This window comes from Salvelinus fontinalis, chromosome 4, assembly GCF_029448725.1.
Source record: "Salvelinus fontinalis isolate EN_2023a chromosome 4, ASM2944872v1, whole genome shotgun sequence".
NCBI classification, from domain to species: Eukaryota; Metazoa; Chordata; class Actinopteri; order Salmoniformes; family Salmonidae; genus Salvelinus; species Salvelinus fontinalis.
The window spans coordinates 86,219,187-86,240,214 of record NC_074668.1 but is presented as its reverse complement, the minus strand read 5'-3'; the positions used below and the strand labels follow the sequence as shown (position 1 = coordinate 86,240,214).

The 21,028-nt window shown below is 39.8% G+C and overlaps 1 protein-coding gene and 1 gene segment (V, D, J or C); one reads left to right on the top strand and one right to left on the bottom strand.

Annotated features, from left to right (window-relative positions):
- Positions 1-485: 485 nt before the first annotated feature.
- On the top strand, positions 486-14,680 carry LOC129854568 (uncharacterized). Of its 6 annotated transcripts, none has more exons than XM_055921782.1 (6): positions 568-861; positions 6,851-6,918; positions 9,722-10,024; positions 10,372-10,431; positions 10,745-10,791; positions 13,324-14,680. In XM_055921782.1, exons 1-6 carry the CDS (start codon positions 710-712, stop codon positions 13,372-13,374), a joined length of 681 nt encoding a protein of 226 aa, XP_055777757.1. In that variant the 5' UTR covers positions 568-709; the 3' UTR covers positions 13,375-14,680. The 6 variants fall into 6 exon arrangements, 5 of the variants coding, with proteins under 5 accessions (XP_055777758.1, XP_055777757.1, XP_055777761.1 ...); XM_055921786.1 differs by lacking the exon at positions 568-861 and adding an exon at positions 5,654-5,704; XR_008759330.1 differs by lacking the exon at positions 568-861 and adding an exon at positions 5,711-5,929.
- Positions 14,681-15,902: 1,222 nt separating this feature from the next.
- LOC129854569 (Ig kappa chain V-II region 7S34.1-like) lies at positions 15,903-17,449 on the bottom strand. The segment is given in 3 exon segments: positions 15,903-16,302; positions 16,634-16,984; positions 17,144-17,449. Coding segments are annotated over 3 exon segments (495 nt in total).
- Between the last annotated feature and the right edge of the window lie 3,579 nt (positions 17,450-21,028).

Genomic DNA, 21,028 nt, shown 5'->3' with positions numbered 1-21,028 from the left:
CCAGGGTAATGTCACAGCTAAGGGTGACTGTGTCCCCTGGTTTCACTAGAATCTAATTTTGACCTGCTCCCAAAGCCTCAGAGCATGGACATTTTCATAAGACATTTAAAGGTTTTAAACCTTATTAACAGAATACTTAAACCTAATCAAATGTAAACAATATATCTACGAAGTGGATGAAATACATTTCTACTTACAGCATAGAATTGTTAGAGCTGTTCTCTTGTTCATTGTTTCCTGTCAGTTCCTGAAAGAACTGCATAGGATGTGAATGCATTAACACATTTCTTTTTTTCTGTGGGTAACAAGTCCACCTACCACCGGTACAGGAAACAGAGAGGGCCACCGAGAGCCAATCAAGCCATGGTTTGAACTGTATCAGAATGTTTTTTTTTTTTAACTGCTCTCATGTTTTCAAGATTCCTCAATTTAACTTTTTGTATTTGCTCAAAGAACAGCCAATAGCACAATTCTATTGAATAGATACTGGAAATGAACAGCTCCATTTAGTGCAGAGGTCATGGACCAAATACATTGCTGTTAACAAACACTGGAATAAAACAATGTTCTTCATCAAATTCATGAGATTTTTGCAAGTACACTGACAGTGAAAGTTTAACATTTACATTTTAGTCAAAACATGCAAAGGAACAGTAAATCTAGTCGTTCTGAGAAATACATTCTTAATGTGCTTTTCTGATTGACTGATATGTCTGGGTGTAAACATTTTAGGAAGTTGTTATTGTGCTCCACCACACCCCCAACACACTTTCATTTCATGTTTAAGTTTTCTGTAGGTGAGGACTGGGAGGCTGTTCCTGTTACAACGCATGAGGACTGTGATGATTCTCATCATCAAAAGTGAGTATTGTCTATGAAAATCAAATAATGAATATATGAGACAAATAGTTTGACCATTTAGAATAAAAGCACTTTATGTATTTAGTTCCACCATTTTGAAAAATCTGTAACACATTACAGTGCCCTTATTACTGTGTAATTATACTTGTACGTGCAGATGAACAAGTATTGTAATTACTCATTGTTACATTGTACTTACACTAATTTACAGCAGTAACCTACCCTAGGTACAATGTAATGAGTAATTGCAATACTTAAATTGTACTTACACTTACAAGTGTTATCAAAAAATCACACCTTAAGTATTTGTTAGCAAAGAGCTACATACACTACAGAGAGGAAGCTAGCCTAACATGGGGGAATACGATGGTAAAAACTCTGCTCTCACTCTATACAGTGGATTCGGAAAGTATTCAGACCCCTTTTTCAAAAGTTTGTTATGTTACAGGCTTATTCTAAAATGGATTTAAAAAAATAAATAATCCTCAGCAATCTACACACAATGCCACATAATAACAAAACGAAAACAGGTTTTTAGAAATGTTTGCAAACGTATTAAATTAATAACAGAAATACCTTATTTACATAAGTATTCAGACCCTCGAGATTCAGAGACTTGAAATTGAGCTCATGTGCATCGTGTTTCCATTGATGATCCTTGAGATGTTTCTACAACTTGATTGGAGTCTACCTGTGGTAAATTCAATTGATTGGACATGATTTGGAAAGGAACACACCTGTTTATATAAGGTCCCACGGTTGACAGTGTATGTCAGAGCAACAACCAAGCCATGAGGTTGAAGGAATTGTCCGTAGAGCTCCGAGACGGGATTGTGTCGAGGCACAGCTCTGGGGAAGGGTACCAAAAAAATTCTGCAGCATTGCAGGTCCCCAAGAACACAGTGGCCTCCATCATTCTTAAATGGAAGAAGTTTAGAACCACCAAGACTCTTCCTAGAGCTGGCCCCCCGGCCAAACTGAGCAATCGGGGGAGATGGGCCTTGGTCAGGGAGGTAACCAAGAAAGGGAAAAGATCTAGTTAATTGTACAACTGAATGCATTCCAATGAAATGTGTCTTCTGCATTCAACCCAACCCCTCTGAATCAGAGAGGTGCAGAGGTCTGCCTTAATCGACATCCATGTATTCGGTACCTGGAAACAGTGGGTTAACTGCCTTGCCCAGGGGCAGAATGACAGATTTTTGCCTTGTGTCATGACGTGGCCCTTTCTGGGTATAGATTGTGGCATCCCCCTCTCTCCTTCGCTCTCCTACACCTACACTGTTTTCTCAGGTTGTAAATTCCTGGCGGAGACTCTCTCCCCGTGGTCCGTGGACACTTAAGGGACGGGTATGATGAGTGTGTTTCATTTGGTGACCTCAGAGAGGACAGGAAACACACACAACTATATCTCAATTATGGGGTTTGCATCTAATTATTGTATAAAATGAATGAGTAAAGATGAAACTATTTGTGAAATGATGTAACATGATGTTAAACCTTTAATGTGAAAGAATTGTATTCCCTAAAGTTTAACTAAGTCATTGGCCCGCCCCCGTGAGCACAGACATGATCTGGCTTCATAGACCCGCCTTTTCTATTGTTACGAATAAAACCCCCTCCTGAGGAAATCCTCTTCAGACCACAAAAACCTCAGTATAAGCTAAGGTTGTAATAGTTATTGAATTCCTAACCATACCACATGGAGCATTGGCTACACGGCAGGAAATGGTGAGACTCTGAGACTATCGATCCCGACAGAATAAGAGCAAATCTTAGACACACGGACGACACACTGAGCGTAAATATATATTGATTGCAGTTATTCCCGAATGAGTGAGCGTTCATGTGCAAAGGATTAGCATTTCAATTAATATAATCATCAACTGTGTAGTGAATCCTTTTTGTCTTTCCCGCTGTTCTCAGTCCACACCTACTTCCCTTTGTTCACCAAGCCGTCATATCGGCTTAGTCCACTAGGGAACCTTTCCTATCATTTCCTTGTAACCATATCTACTGTGTTGTTTGTTTATGCATTTGTGATTATTTAGTTAGTAGATAAATGATTAAGCCAATTGGTGTATGAATGTTTCAAAGTAAAGGCTGGGTTCGTGCAGTTAAACTAAAATTGTTGGTTATCTTTTTGTGGGGATGTTAATGTTATAAATTCCCTTTATATCTGCAAAACCTGCCAGGAGCCTGCATTGGCTAGAAAGGAGAGCAGATGTACAGTCGTGGCCAAAGGTTTTGAGAATGACAGAAATATTAATTTTCACAAAGTTTGCTGCTTCAGTGTCTTTAGATATTTTTGTCATGTTACTATGGAATACTGAAGTATAATTACAAGCATTTCATAAGCGTCAACGGCTTTTATTGACAATTACATGAAGTTGATGCAAAGAGTCAATATTTGCAGTGTTGACCCTTCTTTTTCAAGACCTCTGCAATCCGCCCTGGCATGCTGTCAATTAACTTCTGGGCCACATCCTGACTGATGGCAGCCCATTCTTGCATAATTAATGCTTGGAGTTTGTCCGAATTTGTGGGTTTTTGTTTGTCCACCCGCCTCTTTAGGATTGACCACAAGTTCTCAATGGGATTAAGGTCTGGGGAGTTTCCTGTCCATGGACCCAAAATATCGATGTTTTGTTCCCCGAGTCACTTTTGCCTTATGGTAAGGTGCTCCATCATGCTGGAAAAGGCATTGTTCGTCTCCAAACTGTTCCTGGATGGTTGGGAGAAGTTGCTCTCGGAGGATGTGTTGGTACCATTCTTTATTCATGGCTGAGTTCTTAGGCAAAATTGTGAGTGAGCCCACTCCCTTGGCTGAGAAGCAACCCCACACATAAATGGTCTCAGGATGCTTTACTGTTGGCATGACACAGGACTGATGGTAGCGCTCACCTTGTCTTCTCCGGACAAGCTTTTTTCCGGATGCCCCAAACAAATCGGAAAGGGGATTCATCAGAGAAAATGACTTTACCCCAGTCCTCAGCAGTCCAATCCCTGTACCTTTTTCAGAATATCAGTCTGTCCCTGATGGTTTTTCCTGGAGAGAAGTGGCTTCTTTGCTGCCCTTCTTGACACCAGGCCATCCTCCAAAAGTCTTCGCCTCACTGCATGCAGATGCACTCACACCTGCCTGCTGCCATTCCTGAGCAAGCTCTGTACTGGTGGTGCCCTGATTCCACAGCTGAATCAACTTTAGGAGACGGTCCTGGCGCTTGCTGGACTTTCTTGGGCGCCCTGAAGCCGCCTTCACAACAATTTAACTGCTCTCCTTGAAGTTCTTGATGGTCCGATATATGGTTGATTTAGGTGCAATCTTACTGGTAGCAATATCCTTGCCTGTGAAGCCCTGTTTGTGCAAAGCAATGATGACAGCACGTGTTTCCTTGCAGGTAACCATGGTTGACAGAGGAAGAACAATGATTCCAAGCACCACCCTCCTTTTGAAGCTTCCAGTCTGTTATTCAAACTCAATCAGCATGACAGAATGATCTCCAGCCTTGTCCTCGTCAACACTCACACCTGTGTTAACGAGAGAATCACTGACATGATGTCAGCTGTTCCTTTTGTGGCAGGGCTGAAATTCATCCCCCTCCTCTCCCCTGTAACTATTTCCCAGGTCGTTGCTGTAAATGAGAACGCGTTTTCAGTCAACTTACCTGGTAAAATAACAAATAAAATTAAAGTATATATTTAAAAAAAATTAAAAACGCGGATATCGACTCTGCAGCTCGAGCATGGTTTTGCGGCACAGTCGATAGCGCACTGGACTTCGGGCTAGAAGGTTGAGGGTTCGAGACCTGCTACCTGCCTGTTTCATTACATTGTTGTCTTGGTGTCAGAAGTGATCGGACCTTGCATCCCCAACAGTGCATGTGCTTGGCCGGTGAGCTCCTTCCTGTAATACCCTTACTACGAGTTGCGCACGCGAGCGTTGCAAAATATATTTAGAAATCTATGTTATTCAATTATTGCACCCACACTGCTCATGCGTGTCAACGAGCGTCTGTGTTGCCAAGGGCTAAAATAAAAGTCATTCCTATTTCTGGCGCAGATAGCGCTGCAAGTCCTGCCTCTCCCTTCTCCCCATTGGTTTATAGAAGCAGGTACCCACGTGCCATCTCCTCATTGGTTATACCCACGTGGGTGGTTGAACGACAAACTTTTTTACCGGTTGTCGCGGTAATACTATGAAAGTTTAGATGCCAATCACCATGTAAATTCAAAGATGAAAAAGCCTGGAAGGAGGAGAGATGACTAGAAACGATTCGGTTGACCGTTTTATGTGTGGATTAATTGCCGGAGTAGAGGACCTTGTGCATTTCAGGTAAAATAACAACTCAATGTTTATATCCCAGGACAAATTAGCTAGCAACAGCAAGCTAGCTAAATAGAGCAAATTAGCTAGCAAGTGCAAGCTAACTAGCTAAATTGCCATACATGTTTAATGCTTTTTGACCTGTCCCCAAATTAATGTCATTGGTTCAGAGTTTGTTTTGATATTTTAACCTGCATGTCGTGATCGCGTTTGGTGTAGGGGGACAAAATACATTTATGCACGATAGCGCACGATGGCGCACACGCGCAGCCGGTTTGGGCATGGTGTTACATGAAACCCAAAACAGCTGGCCAGACCGGACACGTCGCGTGCGCGTCGCAAAATAAATTTAGAAACCCATGTTATTCAATTATTGCACCCACACTGCTTGCGAGCGCCAACGAGCGTCTGCGACACCAAGGGCTAAAATAGATGTCGTTCCTATTTCTGACGCAGATGGCGCTGCAAGTCCTGCCTCTCCCATCTCCTCATTGGACAGATGCCCTGCTCTGGCGGGTAGAAATAAGTATTGCTTTTGATGAGAACGGTTTATCTAGTTTGAAAATCCAAACATGTATTTGATGGAAAATAGATGTTGGAAATGTTTCTGGACGATCTACCTAGATTCCTTGTTTACAACGTGACCGAGCGGAGCAGATTACTGTTTGATTTGAGAAGGGTGCTCTTCCCTCCCCGCTTTCGATGACCTGACGGCCATTGTTCGGTTGAGACCGGGACAGGGTAATAGAACTCCCCCAATGGCCACTTTAGCGCGAAAATTAAAAACAAGAAAGTGGTATTAGGCAACGAATGGTCGTGACGTCATTCGCTACAGAACAGTCCTTTAAAAACAAGAAAGTGGTATAGGCGACACGTGAATCTAGATGGTCGTGTCGTCATTAGCGCCAGAGCAATCCTTACCTAGCTAGTTAAACACGTTCAAGGCTTGTGGTCTTATAACAACGCAGTGTAGCTAGCGGGTAGCTTGCTAGTTAATGAAGATGGATTTTCGCTGGTGAGTCTTCTGCTAGTTCGTCGATGTGTTAGCAAACGTTAGCTACAGTAGCTATCTCAGGCAAGCTAGCTAAGAAGACAAGTCAATGTTAACTAACGTTAGCTACCTTGGCTTTTCGAATTGTAAAGTTAGTTAAATTTAGCAAGCTTACGACGTTGTATATTACGATTTTTTTTCATTGAACGGCGTCTAGTATAAAAGCTATAGCTAACTAACGTTAGCTAAAGACAAAAGTATCTGTGTAATGTAAGGCTTGAAGTTAGGATAGAGGTTAACTAACGGTAACTGTAGCTAGCTTTCCCTGACCTAGCTTTCCCTGACCTATCGTTCGTCGAAATGATGTCCAGGAGCAAGTGGGTTAGCTTTAGCTAATTTACGTATGTTTCAAACGTAAATTATTGCCTTGTACTTATATCTGGGTCATTCGTTAATTCACGTTACTGAGTAACGCTATATTGATTCGAACTACAATGGAACATGATCCGTTTGCTAAAATTGATGTCAACATCATTGGAGTTAAATTCTTAGCTAAGGATATCATTAACGTTAGCTAATACATAAATAATGGTAATATCCTAACAGTCACTTGGTTATAAAGTTACTATGAATGTGATTTATTGAAAATGGGTTTGTCAATTTCTCCTTAGGTGTCTGAGTGTTGGCCCAGTTATAATCTGGTTCTTGTCCAGCCTGCCTTCCAGCCAGTTGAAAACAGGTTTGTTTTAATTAATTATACAATTGGAATTTAGTATTTTTATAACATACTTGAAAATGTACTACAACACCAGAAAATTAGTCGAAAAGACTCAGTGCAAAATAGTAGATCCATGTTACCTTCCCTAAAATTCTCATTCCTCAACTAAAATACCTTTAATCCAAGTTGTAACTCTTCTTGACTAGTGGTGAACAATTAACCAACTTTTTTTTTTTGGTGTGGTGGGGGGTATTAAACAACTAATTGACCGATGTCTGTTCAGATTACTTGAATTCCGTTTAGTCCGTTTTTTTGTGCACCTAACGCGCAGTTTATCTGGAGATAAATCGAATCATTTTGTAGGCAAATCAAGTTCGTGAAATGATGCCTTATCTAATTTGAAGAGCTAGTAAGATGATTTTGTCACGTCTGCAGCTAGCGTAGCTACACTGAAGAAAAATACTAACGCAACAATTTCAAAGATGTTACAGTTCATATAAGGGAATAATTCATTAGGCCCTATTCTATGGATTTCACATGACTGGGAAAACAGATTCCTTTAAAAAAAAACATTTAAGGTAGGGGCGTGGATCAGGAAACCAGTCAGTATCAGGTGTAACCACCATTTGTTCACCTCATGCAGGACACATCTCCTTTGCATAGTTGATTGTGGAATGTTGTCCCACTCCTCTTCAAAGGCTGTGCAAAGTTGCTGGATATTTGTGTAAACTGGAACACGTTGTCCTACACGTCTATCCAGAGCATCCCAAACATGCTCAATGGGTGAGTATGCTGTCATGGAAGAACTTGGACATTTTCAGCTTCCAGGAATTGTGTACAGATCCTTACGACATGGGGTCATGCGTTATCATGCTGACATGAGGTTATGGTGCAGAATGAATGGCACAATGGGCCTCAGGATCTCGTCACGGTATCTCTGTCCATTCAAGTTGCCATCGATAAAATGCAATAGTCTTCATTGTCCATAGCTTATGCGTGCCCATACCATAACCCCACCACCATGGGGCACTCTGTTCACAACGTTGACATCAGTAAACCATTCGCCCACACGATGCCGTACACGCTACGCAGTCTGCCATCTGCCCTGTACATTTGAAACCGGGATTCAGCTGTGAAGAGCACACTTCTCCAGAGTGACAGTGGCCGTTGAAGGTGAGCATTTCCAACTGAAGTCAGTTAAGACGCCGAACTGCAGTCAGGTCCAGATCCTGGCAAGGATGACGAGCACAAGGATGAGCTTCCCTGAAACAGTTTCTGACCGTTTGTGCAAAAATGATTTGGTTGTATAAACTAGTTTTCATCGGCTGTACGGTTGGCTGGTCTCAGACGATACCACAGGTCAAGACGCCGGATTTGGAGGTCCTGGGCTGGTGTAGTTAAACGTGGTCTGCGGTTGTGAGCGAAATTAACGTTAAATTCTCTGGCAACAGCTCTGGTGGACATTCCTGCAGCATGTCAATTGCACACTCCCTCAAAACATGAGACATCTGTGACATTTTGTTGTGACAAAACTGCACATTTTATTGGCCTTTTTATTTTCCGCAGCACAAGGTGCACCTGTGTAATGATCATGCTGTTTTATCAGCTTCTTGATATTACATGCCTGTCAGGTGGATGGATTGTCTTGGCAAAGGGGTCTTGGCTCACTAAAAGGGATGTAAACAAATGTGTGCACAATTTAAGAGATACATATTTTGTCCGTATGGAACATTTCTTTGGTCTTTTATTTCAGCTCATGAAACATGGGACCAACACTTTACATTTTGCGTTGAAATTCTTGTTCAGTATAAATAGGATGACTAAAGACAGAACAGTATGGGGAGTACATAGTTAATGTTTGGCTGTTACTGCCTGAGCAGAGATGAGATGATGACTAAGGAATGGAAAAAATAAATTAATCAAACGCAAACTAAGTATATTTTCAATGTTTTGCCAATTTAATGTTCACAATTTTGGCCTTTTGTAATTTCTATTTAATAAGCCAAAACATTATTTGAATGTCATTTCTTATTGCATTTAATGAAAATCTGGGATTTTGCAAATCTTAAACACTCAATTATTATCCAAAATAACTTTAGAGATACCAAATGTTTTTTTCCCACAGATTTTTATTGAACACTGACCAGAGTTTTTATTAGCTCAGGATTCCCCTCTGTAGGAATCTCTGTTTTAAAATGGGGTGATATGAAAGTAGTTTGAGATTTCAAAGGCATATTGCACATAATGATTATTAACAGTTAGACAGAGCATCCTAGGTGTTGTACACATTTTCTGCTGTTGTCAATGGTTTGAATGAGAACCTAATGGCTGTATGGCCCCTTGGGTTCTTGAGAGCTAGTTAATAGTCTGAGTGTCCTGTGAATATTTTTTGCCCACCAGACACTGACACTGGTTCACCGAAATATTAATGTCATGCCCTGGTTACAATGATCAGCTATTGCATGGTCAGCTGTTATATCAATGGCTCGTTTACAAAATGTAACATGGCTGTCCTACAGCAGAGGTTCCACCAGCATAAATTTGAGTAAGTCAACATGACTGACGGGATTGAAGAAAATTTGCCCTTGTCCATTTATAGGTCGCTTAGGGCACATTTTTGACACACCTTATTAGTCAATACATAAAAATACTGCTTTACTTGATTTTTTTTCCCTATCTGTAGTGTTGGCTGAGGGAAAGTGTATGTAGATAGCACCAGCATATTGAAAATAAGCCTGGGGAGTAACATTATTTAATGTTCAATCATTTTTCCTGTGGCTGTAAAAATTGTGCAGTGAATATGGTTTTTCTCATATTTTTACAGTTTTCTTGGATATACTTCGTTGTTGTGTGGGGGAGTCCTTATCCATAGAAATACCTGATGATGACCAGTGTCCTGTGTCAAACTTCAGTGTATGTACAGAGAAAATTGGCCAAGTGTTCGAGTATAGCAAGAAGCTGTCAGAGTTGACTGTGGATCCACGTTATCAGGACAGGATCCAGTTGAAGAATGACGCCTACGGCCTTGCTGTTGTAATTTGGAATGTAACCAAAGAAGATGAAAAGCAACAGTATTATGTGGACTGTGCTTCTACAATTCTAAAGAGATTTGTAATTCAAATTCCAAGTAAGAAGCCTTCTGTCAATCTTTTTAATGCAAAAAAAAGTTGGAGTGGAAGTACATGTGATAGTAGAGCGGTTTCTAAAGTTCCACTGTTGCTTAGCTGTACTGAAGGGATGAAACATCAGTTATAAAGCTGGTATTGCTATTGTAAACATTGCAGCACTATTTAACACAAACGAATTAAGCTTATTTTGCTTATGAAGTATTTTCAGATAGTACAACCTCCACACCAGGAGGTATTGTTGTCCCCTGATCTTTGACTAGGAAGTAGATAATAAAGAATTGTTTTTGTAGTACAGAAATATTTGTTATTCAAGCATGACAAGTGTATTTTGCTTATGTATTTTCAGGAAGTATTGAGAGTTCAACCACCACAGCATTCCCCCAACCATCTACAACCACACCAGGAGGTATTATTGTCACCTGATCTTTAACCTAGAAGTACATAGAGCAGGGTTTACCAAACTCAAACCGGGGGATCCCAGGTGGTACACATTTTGGTTAATTTTTTCCCCCTAGCACTACACAGCTGATTAAAATAATGAGCTCATCAAGTTTTGATTATTTGAATCAGCTGCATAGTGCTAAGGCAAAAAACAAAACGTGCACCCATTGGGGTCCCTAGGACCAAGTTTGGGAAACGCTGAGATAACCGTTTTTGTAGTGCAGAAGTATTTGTTATTCAAGCATGACAATTGTATTTAGCTTACAATATATTTTCAGGTAGCGCTGGCGGTTCAACCACCACAGCAGCCCCCCAACCATACCAGGTATAATCATCGTTTGATCTTTAAATTGTACTAGATTGCTGAGCAGATTATGAGTTGTGGAGTGCTGTAATAGCAGAACTGGGTTCAAATAGTATTAAAAAATCTACCAAAAGGCCTCCCGGGTGGCGCAGTGGTCTAGGGCACTGCATCGCAGCGCTAGCTGTGCCACCAGAGACTGGGTTCGCGCCCAGGCTCTGTCGCAACCGGCCGCGACCGGGAGGTCTGTGGGGCGACGCACAATTGGCCTAGCGTCGTCCGGGTTAGGGAGGGTTTGGCCGGTAGGGATATCCTTGTCTCATCGCGCACCAGCGACTCCTGTGGCGGGCAGTGCGCGCTAACCTGGTAGCCAGGTGCACAGTGTTTCCTCCAACACATTGCATGGTGTTTCCTTCGACACATTGGTGCGGCTGGCTTCCGGGCGCGCTGTGTTAAGAAGCAGTGTCGGCTTGGTTGGGTTGTGTTTCGGAGGACGCATGGCTTTCGACCTTCGTCTCTCCCGAGCCCGTATGGGAGTTGTAGCGATGAGACAAGATAGTAATTACTAACAATTGGATACCATGAGATTGGGGAGATAAAAGGGGGTAAAATTTGTACTAAATAAATAAATCTACCAAGCACTTAATGAGCTTGTGTGTTGCAGTAGAACCAACAGAATTGTATCAAGTGAAAACCCTGTCAATCTGTCATGGAAAGGCCACATTTTAACATCACAGAGACCGCTATGGTGTGAACTAATGCACAGCAACATTCTAAATAACGGGAGATCTGTTTATATTTGAAATAAAATACATTCCAAGTTATTTTGGGATCTTTCATGTAGAACTAGAAAGTAAAGTTGTCAAACTCGATGTTATGATCACCTCTGATCAGGTGTTAGAAGTTGGTCGGATATGGTGTGTGTGCCAATATGTTTTGGAATGTGTATGATTGTATGTATGCGCACATCTGGCTCCTCTGGCCATATTTAGTTTGACAGTTAAGATACTTGACTGCCTTTTGGCTAAGATAAAGTGTAGTATCTGTTACAAAAAATCTGTTCCTGTCAGTTTAATATCTGATACGTCCCTTATCTGGGGACCATTAATGAAACGCTGAGACGCGGTAGTCCTGTTGTGACATGGCTACGCGGCTCTGAGACCACCAACTGCGGGGGACGCACAGCCCGACCGGGAACCTCCCCACAATTCCCAACAATGCATCCCCCAGTACGCGTCCTCTATTCATTTGAATGTGTAGACAGTTGGAGAAAGGGCTTGATTTCGAAAAGTAAACAATCCCAACGCTCTATATTTTACAACACTGCTCTGCGTACACATTTGGTACTCTGCTATACCACTGGACTTCTCCTCTTCCACTCTGTGTACCACCACTTCGGTGATGCCTCAGCAGCTCTGAGTCCCCGCTGGCTCACCACACTAAGTTCAGAGTAGTAGCCAGTTGTCCACTCTACAAGCCCTCAGCACTGCAGGATTCCACTATCTCCCATTCCTCTCTCACTTCAGGCGGCGACTCAAATGATGTTCTCAAAAGATCAGGAATTTGCAGCCAGCTGAATAAAAACAGATTGTACTGTGTCCAGATGTATTTTTCGAACAAAAACACTAGCCAGCTAGCTAACCAAGCCAAAAAGTGTTAACCTGTCAGTCAATTTGCAAATCCGTGGCTCCAAAACCCAGAAATATGCAATAAAAACAAGAGATTTAAAAAAAAAAAAAAAAAAAAAAAAAAAAAAAAAAAAAAAATTAACAACTATGTACAAATTTACAGGAGCTCTGTTCTTAAGCCACTACTAGGACACCATGGAAACTTATAGAACATGTCCTAAACAACTTTCCAGCGCTGCGGGTGCATTACCTTTGTAAAAGTATCATTTGTACAAGTCAATTAGTCATTCGCTCAAGTTTTGGACCACATGAAAGCTGCTGAGATTGCATTCTTCCCTACAATGATACAGAGAACGTTAGCAATATAGAACACATGGAAATTGATAATTAAATCTAATTTTGTCAATATATCTCCCCTGATACCTGAATGCATACGCTACTTTGTAAGATATTAATCACATTAGCTTGCTTCAAAGTATACTAGTCAACATTTTAACTGGGAGTTAGGCCTTTTTCTTTTTTTTACTTTCAGGTTTTTCAAAAAGTATTGTAAATGTTTCAATGTTTTATTAATAATTTAGCACACCATATTCTACTGCTCAATAGGACCTTGAAAATCAGAATTGGGTGTTTGAGCAGGGCTGTCACAAAAGCCTGCATACCCATTAGCTCTTCAGATGGAATGTTAGCCACATGTTTTATACAGTACATTAACTTAGGCAATATGGTGGAAAAAATGCCTATCTAATACCACAAGTATTATATCAAAGTCAATGCTAGTATTGTGACAACAATGACTTCCCCGCAGTAGTGCTATCAAGTCATTTTCAACATTGGTTCAATTGTATGGCAATTTGTGTTAATTTATGTTAATGCTAGAACCAGGAAATAATCGAGTACTGTAAGTTATTTTTTTCTGCCTTTGAAGGTCTACCTGTGGAACATCTTGCTTGGCTGGTACTGGTACCAGTATGCCTAAGCGGCATAGTACTACACATCAGGAATCGTTGAAGGAAGAACCTCTCTCTGCCGAGCTGTAGATCCCATCGTCCACCTATGTTCTAAATCAAAACACGTCAACGGACAAAAGAAAACAGCAGTACAATGAAATGATGTCTTTGTTACTAAGGTTGGCTAGACACTATGATTTTGCCCTGTGCGGGCTTGCCATGAGCATTAATAATCAATCAAACTCAGGGGCATGTTTTTTGCTTTGCTCCGGTGGAATCTTTTTGAAAGTGCTTTCTAAATGCAATGTCCCATTCACTTCTATTGAGCATTAGCTAGTGGTGGCTTAAGTTATGTGACGTTTTGAAGTGGCTGTTTAAAGGGAACTGAACCATGCATTACTGTTTCTCCTGGCCCAAAGACTACTGGCAGAGTGAGGAGCCTAACAATAAGCTGTGTAAAATCCTAAACGATCCCTTTAAACCCTCAGCCTTACTGTACTTGTGATTTTCTTCATCCTTTCTAACGGTTGATCATTGTCAGCATTACATTGTGTTCCCTATTCGGGGAGACGTTTATACAGATGTGCACAATTTACTGTACTGTCATTATACTGTATCACATGTCTGATACCAGAACCATTATGTTCTATTGTATGATTACACCACTCATGATAATGGGATTGACAAGACTCGTTCAAATACGTATTTATGATCAAAGATTTTCTTTAAGGTCAACATAGTTGGATTTATTTATATATTTTTACTGAAGGTAATTTGAAAGTTAACAAATTGTGCACACTGCTGTTTTTAAATGCACTTTTGTAACAACCTGATGTATGTACAGTTATCTAATTAATATTTTTGCTAATGTAGATGTGAAGTGGCCCCTCGCGATATTGAGACTGGTCGACACACAAACATTCCCTTCAGATAAACCCGACTGTTCTTTTTATAATGATGGTTCCCTTGAAAAATTAGGGATCTTTTTTTGCCAACTGTCCAGCCATAATGAAATGCTACGTTTGATCAGGTAACAATGTGAATGTCTTTTCAAAGCTTGCTGTCTCATCCTCTATCACAGACTTCTTAGAAGTTCCTGAATGTCCTCTTATTTACTGTACTTTGTTTATGTATAGATAGCAATAATGTTTAGATGATTTAATCTATTTTAGAGGATTCCAAGGAAAATTCTGTGCAATGTTTGACTGACTGCTTTTAGTTTCTCAACTGTGATCCACAATGTGTTTAAAAAATATATATATTTTGTATTGTCAACCAGTTGTGGAGTGACACAAATGTTTTTAACCTTTTGAATAAAATCTTGCTCTTTTCTGATTTGTATCCAGGGTCTATTTGTTATACATTGCATTCCACTTTTTGTTACGTTACAGCCTTATTCTAAAATGGAATATTTGTTTTTCCCCTCATCTACACACAATACCCCATAATAACAAAGAGAACAGGTTTTTTGAAACTTTATCTAAATAATAAAAAATGTAAAACAACTTATTTACATACAGTGGGGCAAAAAAGTATTTAGTCAGACACCAATTGTGCAAGTTCTCCCACCTAAAAAGATGAGAGAGGCCTGTAATTTTCATCATAGGTGCACTTCAACTATGACAGACAAAATGAGAAAAAAAATCCAGAAAATCACATTGTAGGATTTTTTATGAATTTATTTGCAAATTATGGTGGAAAATAAGTATTTGGTCACCTACAAACAAGCACTGGTCACTGATAGAGCTCTAGAGTTTCTCTGTGGAGATGGGAGAACCTTCTAGAAGGACAACCATCTATGCAGCACTCCACCAATCAGGTCTTTATGGTGGAGTGGCCAGATGGAAGCCACTCTTCAGTATAAGGCACATGACAGCCCACTTGGAGTTTGATTAAAGGCAGCTAAAGGACTGACCATGAGAAACAACATTCTCTGGTCTGATGAAACCAATATTGAACTCTGGCCTGAATGCCAAATGTCACGTCTGGAGGTAACCTGGCACCATACATACGGTGAAGCATGGTCTGAATACTTTTGTAAATGTGATATTTACTTTTTTTTTGCCAAAATGTATATTTTTTTTGCTTTGTAATTAAATGGTATTGTGTGTAGACTGATGAAGAAAAATATAATTTAATCAATTTTAGAATAAGCTGTAATGTAACAATGCGGATAAAGTCAAGCGGTCTGAATACATTCCACTATATACAGTATAACAGCAGGTTGTTGCATTTCAGATGAAAATATATATTTATAGTTGCAGATTTATGTATAAGCCAGTACTGTTTTTATAATTGGTCCTTGGATGGACTGGTAGATATGACGTAAATGATTTAAGATCAGATGTCTAAAATGATCTTGTTCAATACATTTCTATCTCTAACACCCTGAACATACTGGTCATGCAGTCAACACTGGAATAACACAATAAATAAAAAGACGTGAAACAAATTTAGACACATGTAGATCCCATCGTCCACCTACTTAGATGTATGGAGAGGCAGAAGTTTAACCCCGTGTGTCACAGGAGACTTCATAAAACACCAGAAATGTTACTTTTACTCTCAGCATCTTTACATTTTATTCCTCTTTGTCCTCCTATGCTCACTCTTGGTCCTCTAGATGACAGGCTACAACCAAATTGTTCCAGAATCCTCATTTTGTCAGGATCTACAGTATAAGAGGACAGCTATTTTTTTTTATCTTCATGAAATGCGCAATAAACACCAATACCTGATTTACAGACAGTGAGTTGCACCACATAAGTATTCAAAAAATACATTTCAGAAAGCTGATTCAATGTGGAAATTTGAATTATTGGGTGCAAATGATTTCTTAACAGGTCGTCAACAGCAGAAGACGCAGAGAGCGGACCCCAGTACAGAGAGCATGGGGGCTATGATCAAGATGATAAACCATGACAACTTCATCCCAACAACAGTAGTAGAGAGCTGATCTGAAATGACAGAACATTCATAACAGTTCAACTGTCATTTACAGCTTTCTTGGTGTGTGAAAATAATGATGATCAGATTTTATTATATTTATCACAACTGAAAAACAATTCTAAACATACTGTATTGAAAACAATCAAGAAATGTATCAAGTGCATGTGAGTACATAAATATTATATTTGTTTCTTCCTACTGTGTTTTGGTATAGATTTATAATTTAAATACATATCCTGAATGGACTTGAGATTAAACTGTATTGAACCAGGTGTATATTTTTAGAACACTCCCAATGCAAAACCACAGTTATGCAGTCATAATGCAGAGTTTACTCACCATCACTGATAAGGGAGAGCTTGGTCCCACTTCCGATCTCAAATATGTTAGCCCTCTGCTCAACACAGTAGTACAGACCCACGTCACTCTCTGAGATGTTCAGTATGCTCAGATTGCTTCTGAACAGGCCTGTGTCATACACTGACTCGAAACAGCCATCAAACTTTTTGTTGAGGCTCAGGGGTGTATTTGTCTTTATAGTGGTGGCTACTGAAAGAGTGGCATCAGGACGAAGAACAAACCACATGACTTCGTACTCCAGGGTAATGTCACAGCTAAGGGTGACTGTGTCCCCTGGTTTCACTAGAATCTCATTTTGATCTGCTCCAAAAGCCTCACAGAACATGGAACCTTTCATAAAGACATAGACCATATTATTGACTGAGGGTATTTAAATAAAATGTTCATAACACATTTAAATTTTTTTAAACCAAATTAACAGAGAGTACTTAAACCTCATGAAATATAAACAATGTATCTCCCAAGTGGATAAAATAAATTTCTACTTACAGCATAGAATTGTTAGAGCTGTTCTCTTGTTCATTGTTTCCTGTCAGTTCCTGAAAGAAGGATGTGAATGCAAGTTCTTTTTTTTTCTGCGTATACAAGTCCACCTACCACAGGTACAGGAAACAAAGAGCGCCACCGAGAGCCAGTCAAGGAAAGGTTTAAACTGTATCAGAATGTTTTTTAAACTGCTCTCAAGTGTGCAAGATTCCTCCATTAAATTATTTTTTATTTTTTTTGCAAGTACGCTGTGATAGTTGAAGCTGAACTATCATTTAAATTTGAGTCAAAACGTGTAGGAAACGTAAATCTAAGCCCAGTTCTGAGAAATACATTCTAAATGTGCTTTTCTGATTGGATGCCTGGGGGTAAACCTTTTAGGAAGTGGTTATTGTGCTCCACCACACCCCCAACACACTTTCATTTCATGTTTAAGTCAGAGTTTAAGATTTTCTGTAAGTGAGGGCTGTTCCTGTTACAACGCATGATGAGGACCATGATGATTCTCATCATCAAAAGTGAGTATTGTCTATGAAAATCAAATAATGAATATTTGAGACAAATAGTTTGACCATTTAGAAGAAAAGCACTTTATGTACAGTTGAAGTCAGAAGTTTACATACACTTAGGTCGGAGTCATTAAAACTAATTTTTCAACCACTCCACAAACTTCTTGATAACAAACTATAGTTTGGGCAAGTCGGTTAGGACATCTACTTTGTGCATGACACAAGTAATTTTTCCAACAATTGTTTACAGACAGATTATTTCACTTTGTATCACAATTCCAGTGGGTCAGACGTTTACATACACTAAGTTGACTGTGCCTTTAAACAACTTGGAAAATTCCATTAAATGATGTCATGGCTTTATAAGCTTGTGATAGGCTAATTGACATAATTTGAGTCAATTGGAGGTGTACCTGTGGATGTATTTCAAGACCTACCTCCAAACTCAGTGCCTCTTTGCCTGATATCATGGGAAAATCACAAGAAATCAGCCAAGACCTCAGAAAAATAATTATAGACCTTCACAAGTCTGATTCATCCTTGGGAGCAATTTCCAAACGCCTGAATGTACCACGTTCGTCTGTACAAACAATGGTATGCAAGTATAAACACCATGGGACCACGCAGCCGTCATAGCGCTCAGGAAGGAGATGCGTTCTGTCTCCTAGAGATGAACGTACTTTGGTGCGAAAAGTGCAAATCAATCCCAGAATAACAGCAAAGGACCTTGTGAAGATGCTGGAGGAAACAGGTACAAAAGTATCTATATCCACAGTAGAACGAGTCCTATATCGACATAACCTGAAAGGCCGCTCAGCAAGGAAGAAGCCACTGCTCCAAAACCGCCATAAAAAAGCCAGACTACGGTTTGCAACTGTACATGGGGACAAAGATTGTACTTTTTGGAGAAATTACCTCTAGTTTGATGAAACAAAAATATAACTGTTTGGCCATAATGACCATCGTTATGTTTGGAGGAAAAAGGGGGAGGCTTGCAAGCCGAAGAACACCATCCCAACTGTGAAGCACGGGGGTGGCAGCATCATGTTGTGGGGGTGCTTTGCTGCAGGAGGGACTGGTGCTCTTCACAAAATAGATGGCATCATGAGGAAGGGAAATTATGTGGATATATTGAAGCAACATCTCAAGACATCTGTCAGGAAGTTAAAGCTTGGTCGCAAATGGGTCTTCCAAATGGACAACGACCCCAAGCATACTTCCAAAGTTGTGGCAAAATGGCTTAAGGACAACAAAGTCATGGTATTTGAGTGGCCATCACAAAGCCCTGACATCAATCCTACAGAAAATTTGTGGGAAGAACTGAAAAAGCGTGTGCGAGCAAGGAGGCCTACAAACCTGACTCAGTTACACCAGCTCTGTCAGGAGGAATGGGCCAAAATACACCCAATTTATTGTGGGAAGCTTGTGGTAGGCTACCTGAAACGTTGGACCCAAGTTAAACAATTTAAAGGCAATGCTACCAAATACTAATTGAGTGAATGTCAAATTCTGACCCACTGGGAATTTGATGAAAGAAATAAAAGCTGAAATAAATCATTCTCTCTATTATTATTCTGACATTTCACATTCTTAAAATAAAGTGGTGATCCTAACTGACCAGGGAATAGTTTACTAGGATTAAATGTCAAGAATTGTGAAAAACTGAGTTTAAATGTATTTGGCTAAGGTGTATGTAAACTTCCGACTTCAACTCTATTTAGTTTCACCATTTGGAAAAATCTGTAACACTTTACATTACAGTGCCCTTATTACTGTGTAATTATACCTGTACATGCAGATTAACAATATTGTAATTTCTCATTGTTACATTGTACTTACACTAATTTACAGCAGTAACCTACCCTAAGTACAGTGTAATGATTGTAATGAGTAATTGCAATACTTAAATTGTACTTACAGGACTAATTACACAGCAATATGAGCACTGTAATGTAAAGTGTTATCAAAACATCATTCCGTAAATATTTGTATAATATTTTGTATAATATACAAAGACCTACATACAGTACAGAGAAGAAGCTAGCCTATCATGGGGGACTGCGATGGTAAAAACTCTCTCTCTCTCTCTCTCTCTCTCTCTATATATATATATATATATATATGTCTGGAAAAAATTAAGAGACCACTGCAAAATGATCAGTTTCTCTGGTTTTAGGTATGTGTTTGGGTAAAATGACATTTTTTGTTATATTCTATAAACTACAAACAACATTTCTCCCAAATTCCAAATCAAAATATTGTAATTTAGTGCATTTATTTGCAGAAAATGACAACTGGTCAAAATAACAAAAGATATGCAGTGTTGTCAGACCTCGAATAATGCAAAGAAAATAAGTTCATATTCATTTTTAAACAACACAACACTTCTTGGCATGCCCTCCACCAGTCTTTCACATTGATGTTGGGTAACTTTATGTCACTCCTGGCACAAAAGTTCAAGCAGCTCGGCTTTGTTTGATGGCATGTGGCCATCCATCTCCCTCTTGATCACATTCCAGAGGTTTTCAATGGGCTTCAGGTCTGGAGATTGGGCTGGCCATGACAGGGTCTTGATCTGGAGGTCCTCCATCTACACCTTGATTGACCTGGTAGTGTGGCATGGAGCATTGTCCTGCTGGAACAACCAATCCGCAGAGTTGGGGAACATTGTCAGAGCAGAAGGAAGCAAGTTTTCTTCCAGGACAACCTTGTACGTGGCTTGATTCATGTGTCCTTCACAAAGACAAATCTGTCTGATTCCAGCCTTGCTGAAGCACCCCCAGATCATCACCGATCCTCCACCACATTTCACAGTGGGTGCGAGACCTGGAGAGGCCTACAAGTCACAGTGTCTCGAGGGTTTTTCTTTATTTGGACTATTTTCTACATTGTAATATAATAGTGAAAAATATGAAATAATACATATAGAATCATTTTGTAACCAAAAAAAGGAATTTGGAATGCATTTCAATTAACAGGTGTGCCTTGATAAACTTTGTTCATTTGTGGAATTTCTTTCCTTCTTATAGTGCATTTGAACCAATCAGTTGTGTTGTGACAAGGTAGGGGTGGTATATAGAAGATAGCCCTATTTGGTAAAAGACAAGTCCATATTATGGCAAGAACAACTCAAATAAGCAAAGAGAAATGACAGTCCATCATTACTTTAAGACATGAAGGTCAGCCAGTACAAGAACTTTGAAAGTGCAGTCGCAAAAACCATCAAGCGCTATGATGAAACTGGCTCTCATGAGGACTGCCACAGGAAAGGAAGACCCAGAGTTACCTCTGTTGCAGAGGATAAGTTCATTAGAGTTAACTGCACCTTAGATTGCAGCCCAAATAAATGCTTCACAGAATTCAACTAACAGACACATCT

Coding starts and splice junctions, on each gene's coding strand:
- LOC129854568 (XM_055921782.1), top strand. CDS start 710: ATGTCTGGGTGTAAACATTTTAGGAAGTTGTTATTGTGCTCCACCACA. Junction 862..6,850: donor GATGATTCTCATCATCAAAA/GTGAGTATTGTC, acceptor ATTTCTCCTTAG/GTGTCTGAGTGTTGGCCCAG. Junction 10,792..13,323: donor CAGCCCCCCAACCATACCAG/GTATAATCATCG, acceptor CTGCCTTTGAAG/GTCTACCTGTGGAACATCTT.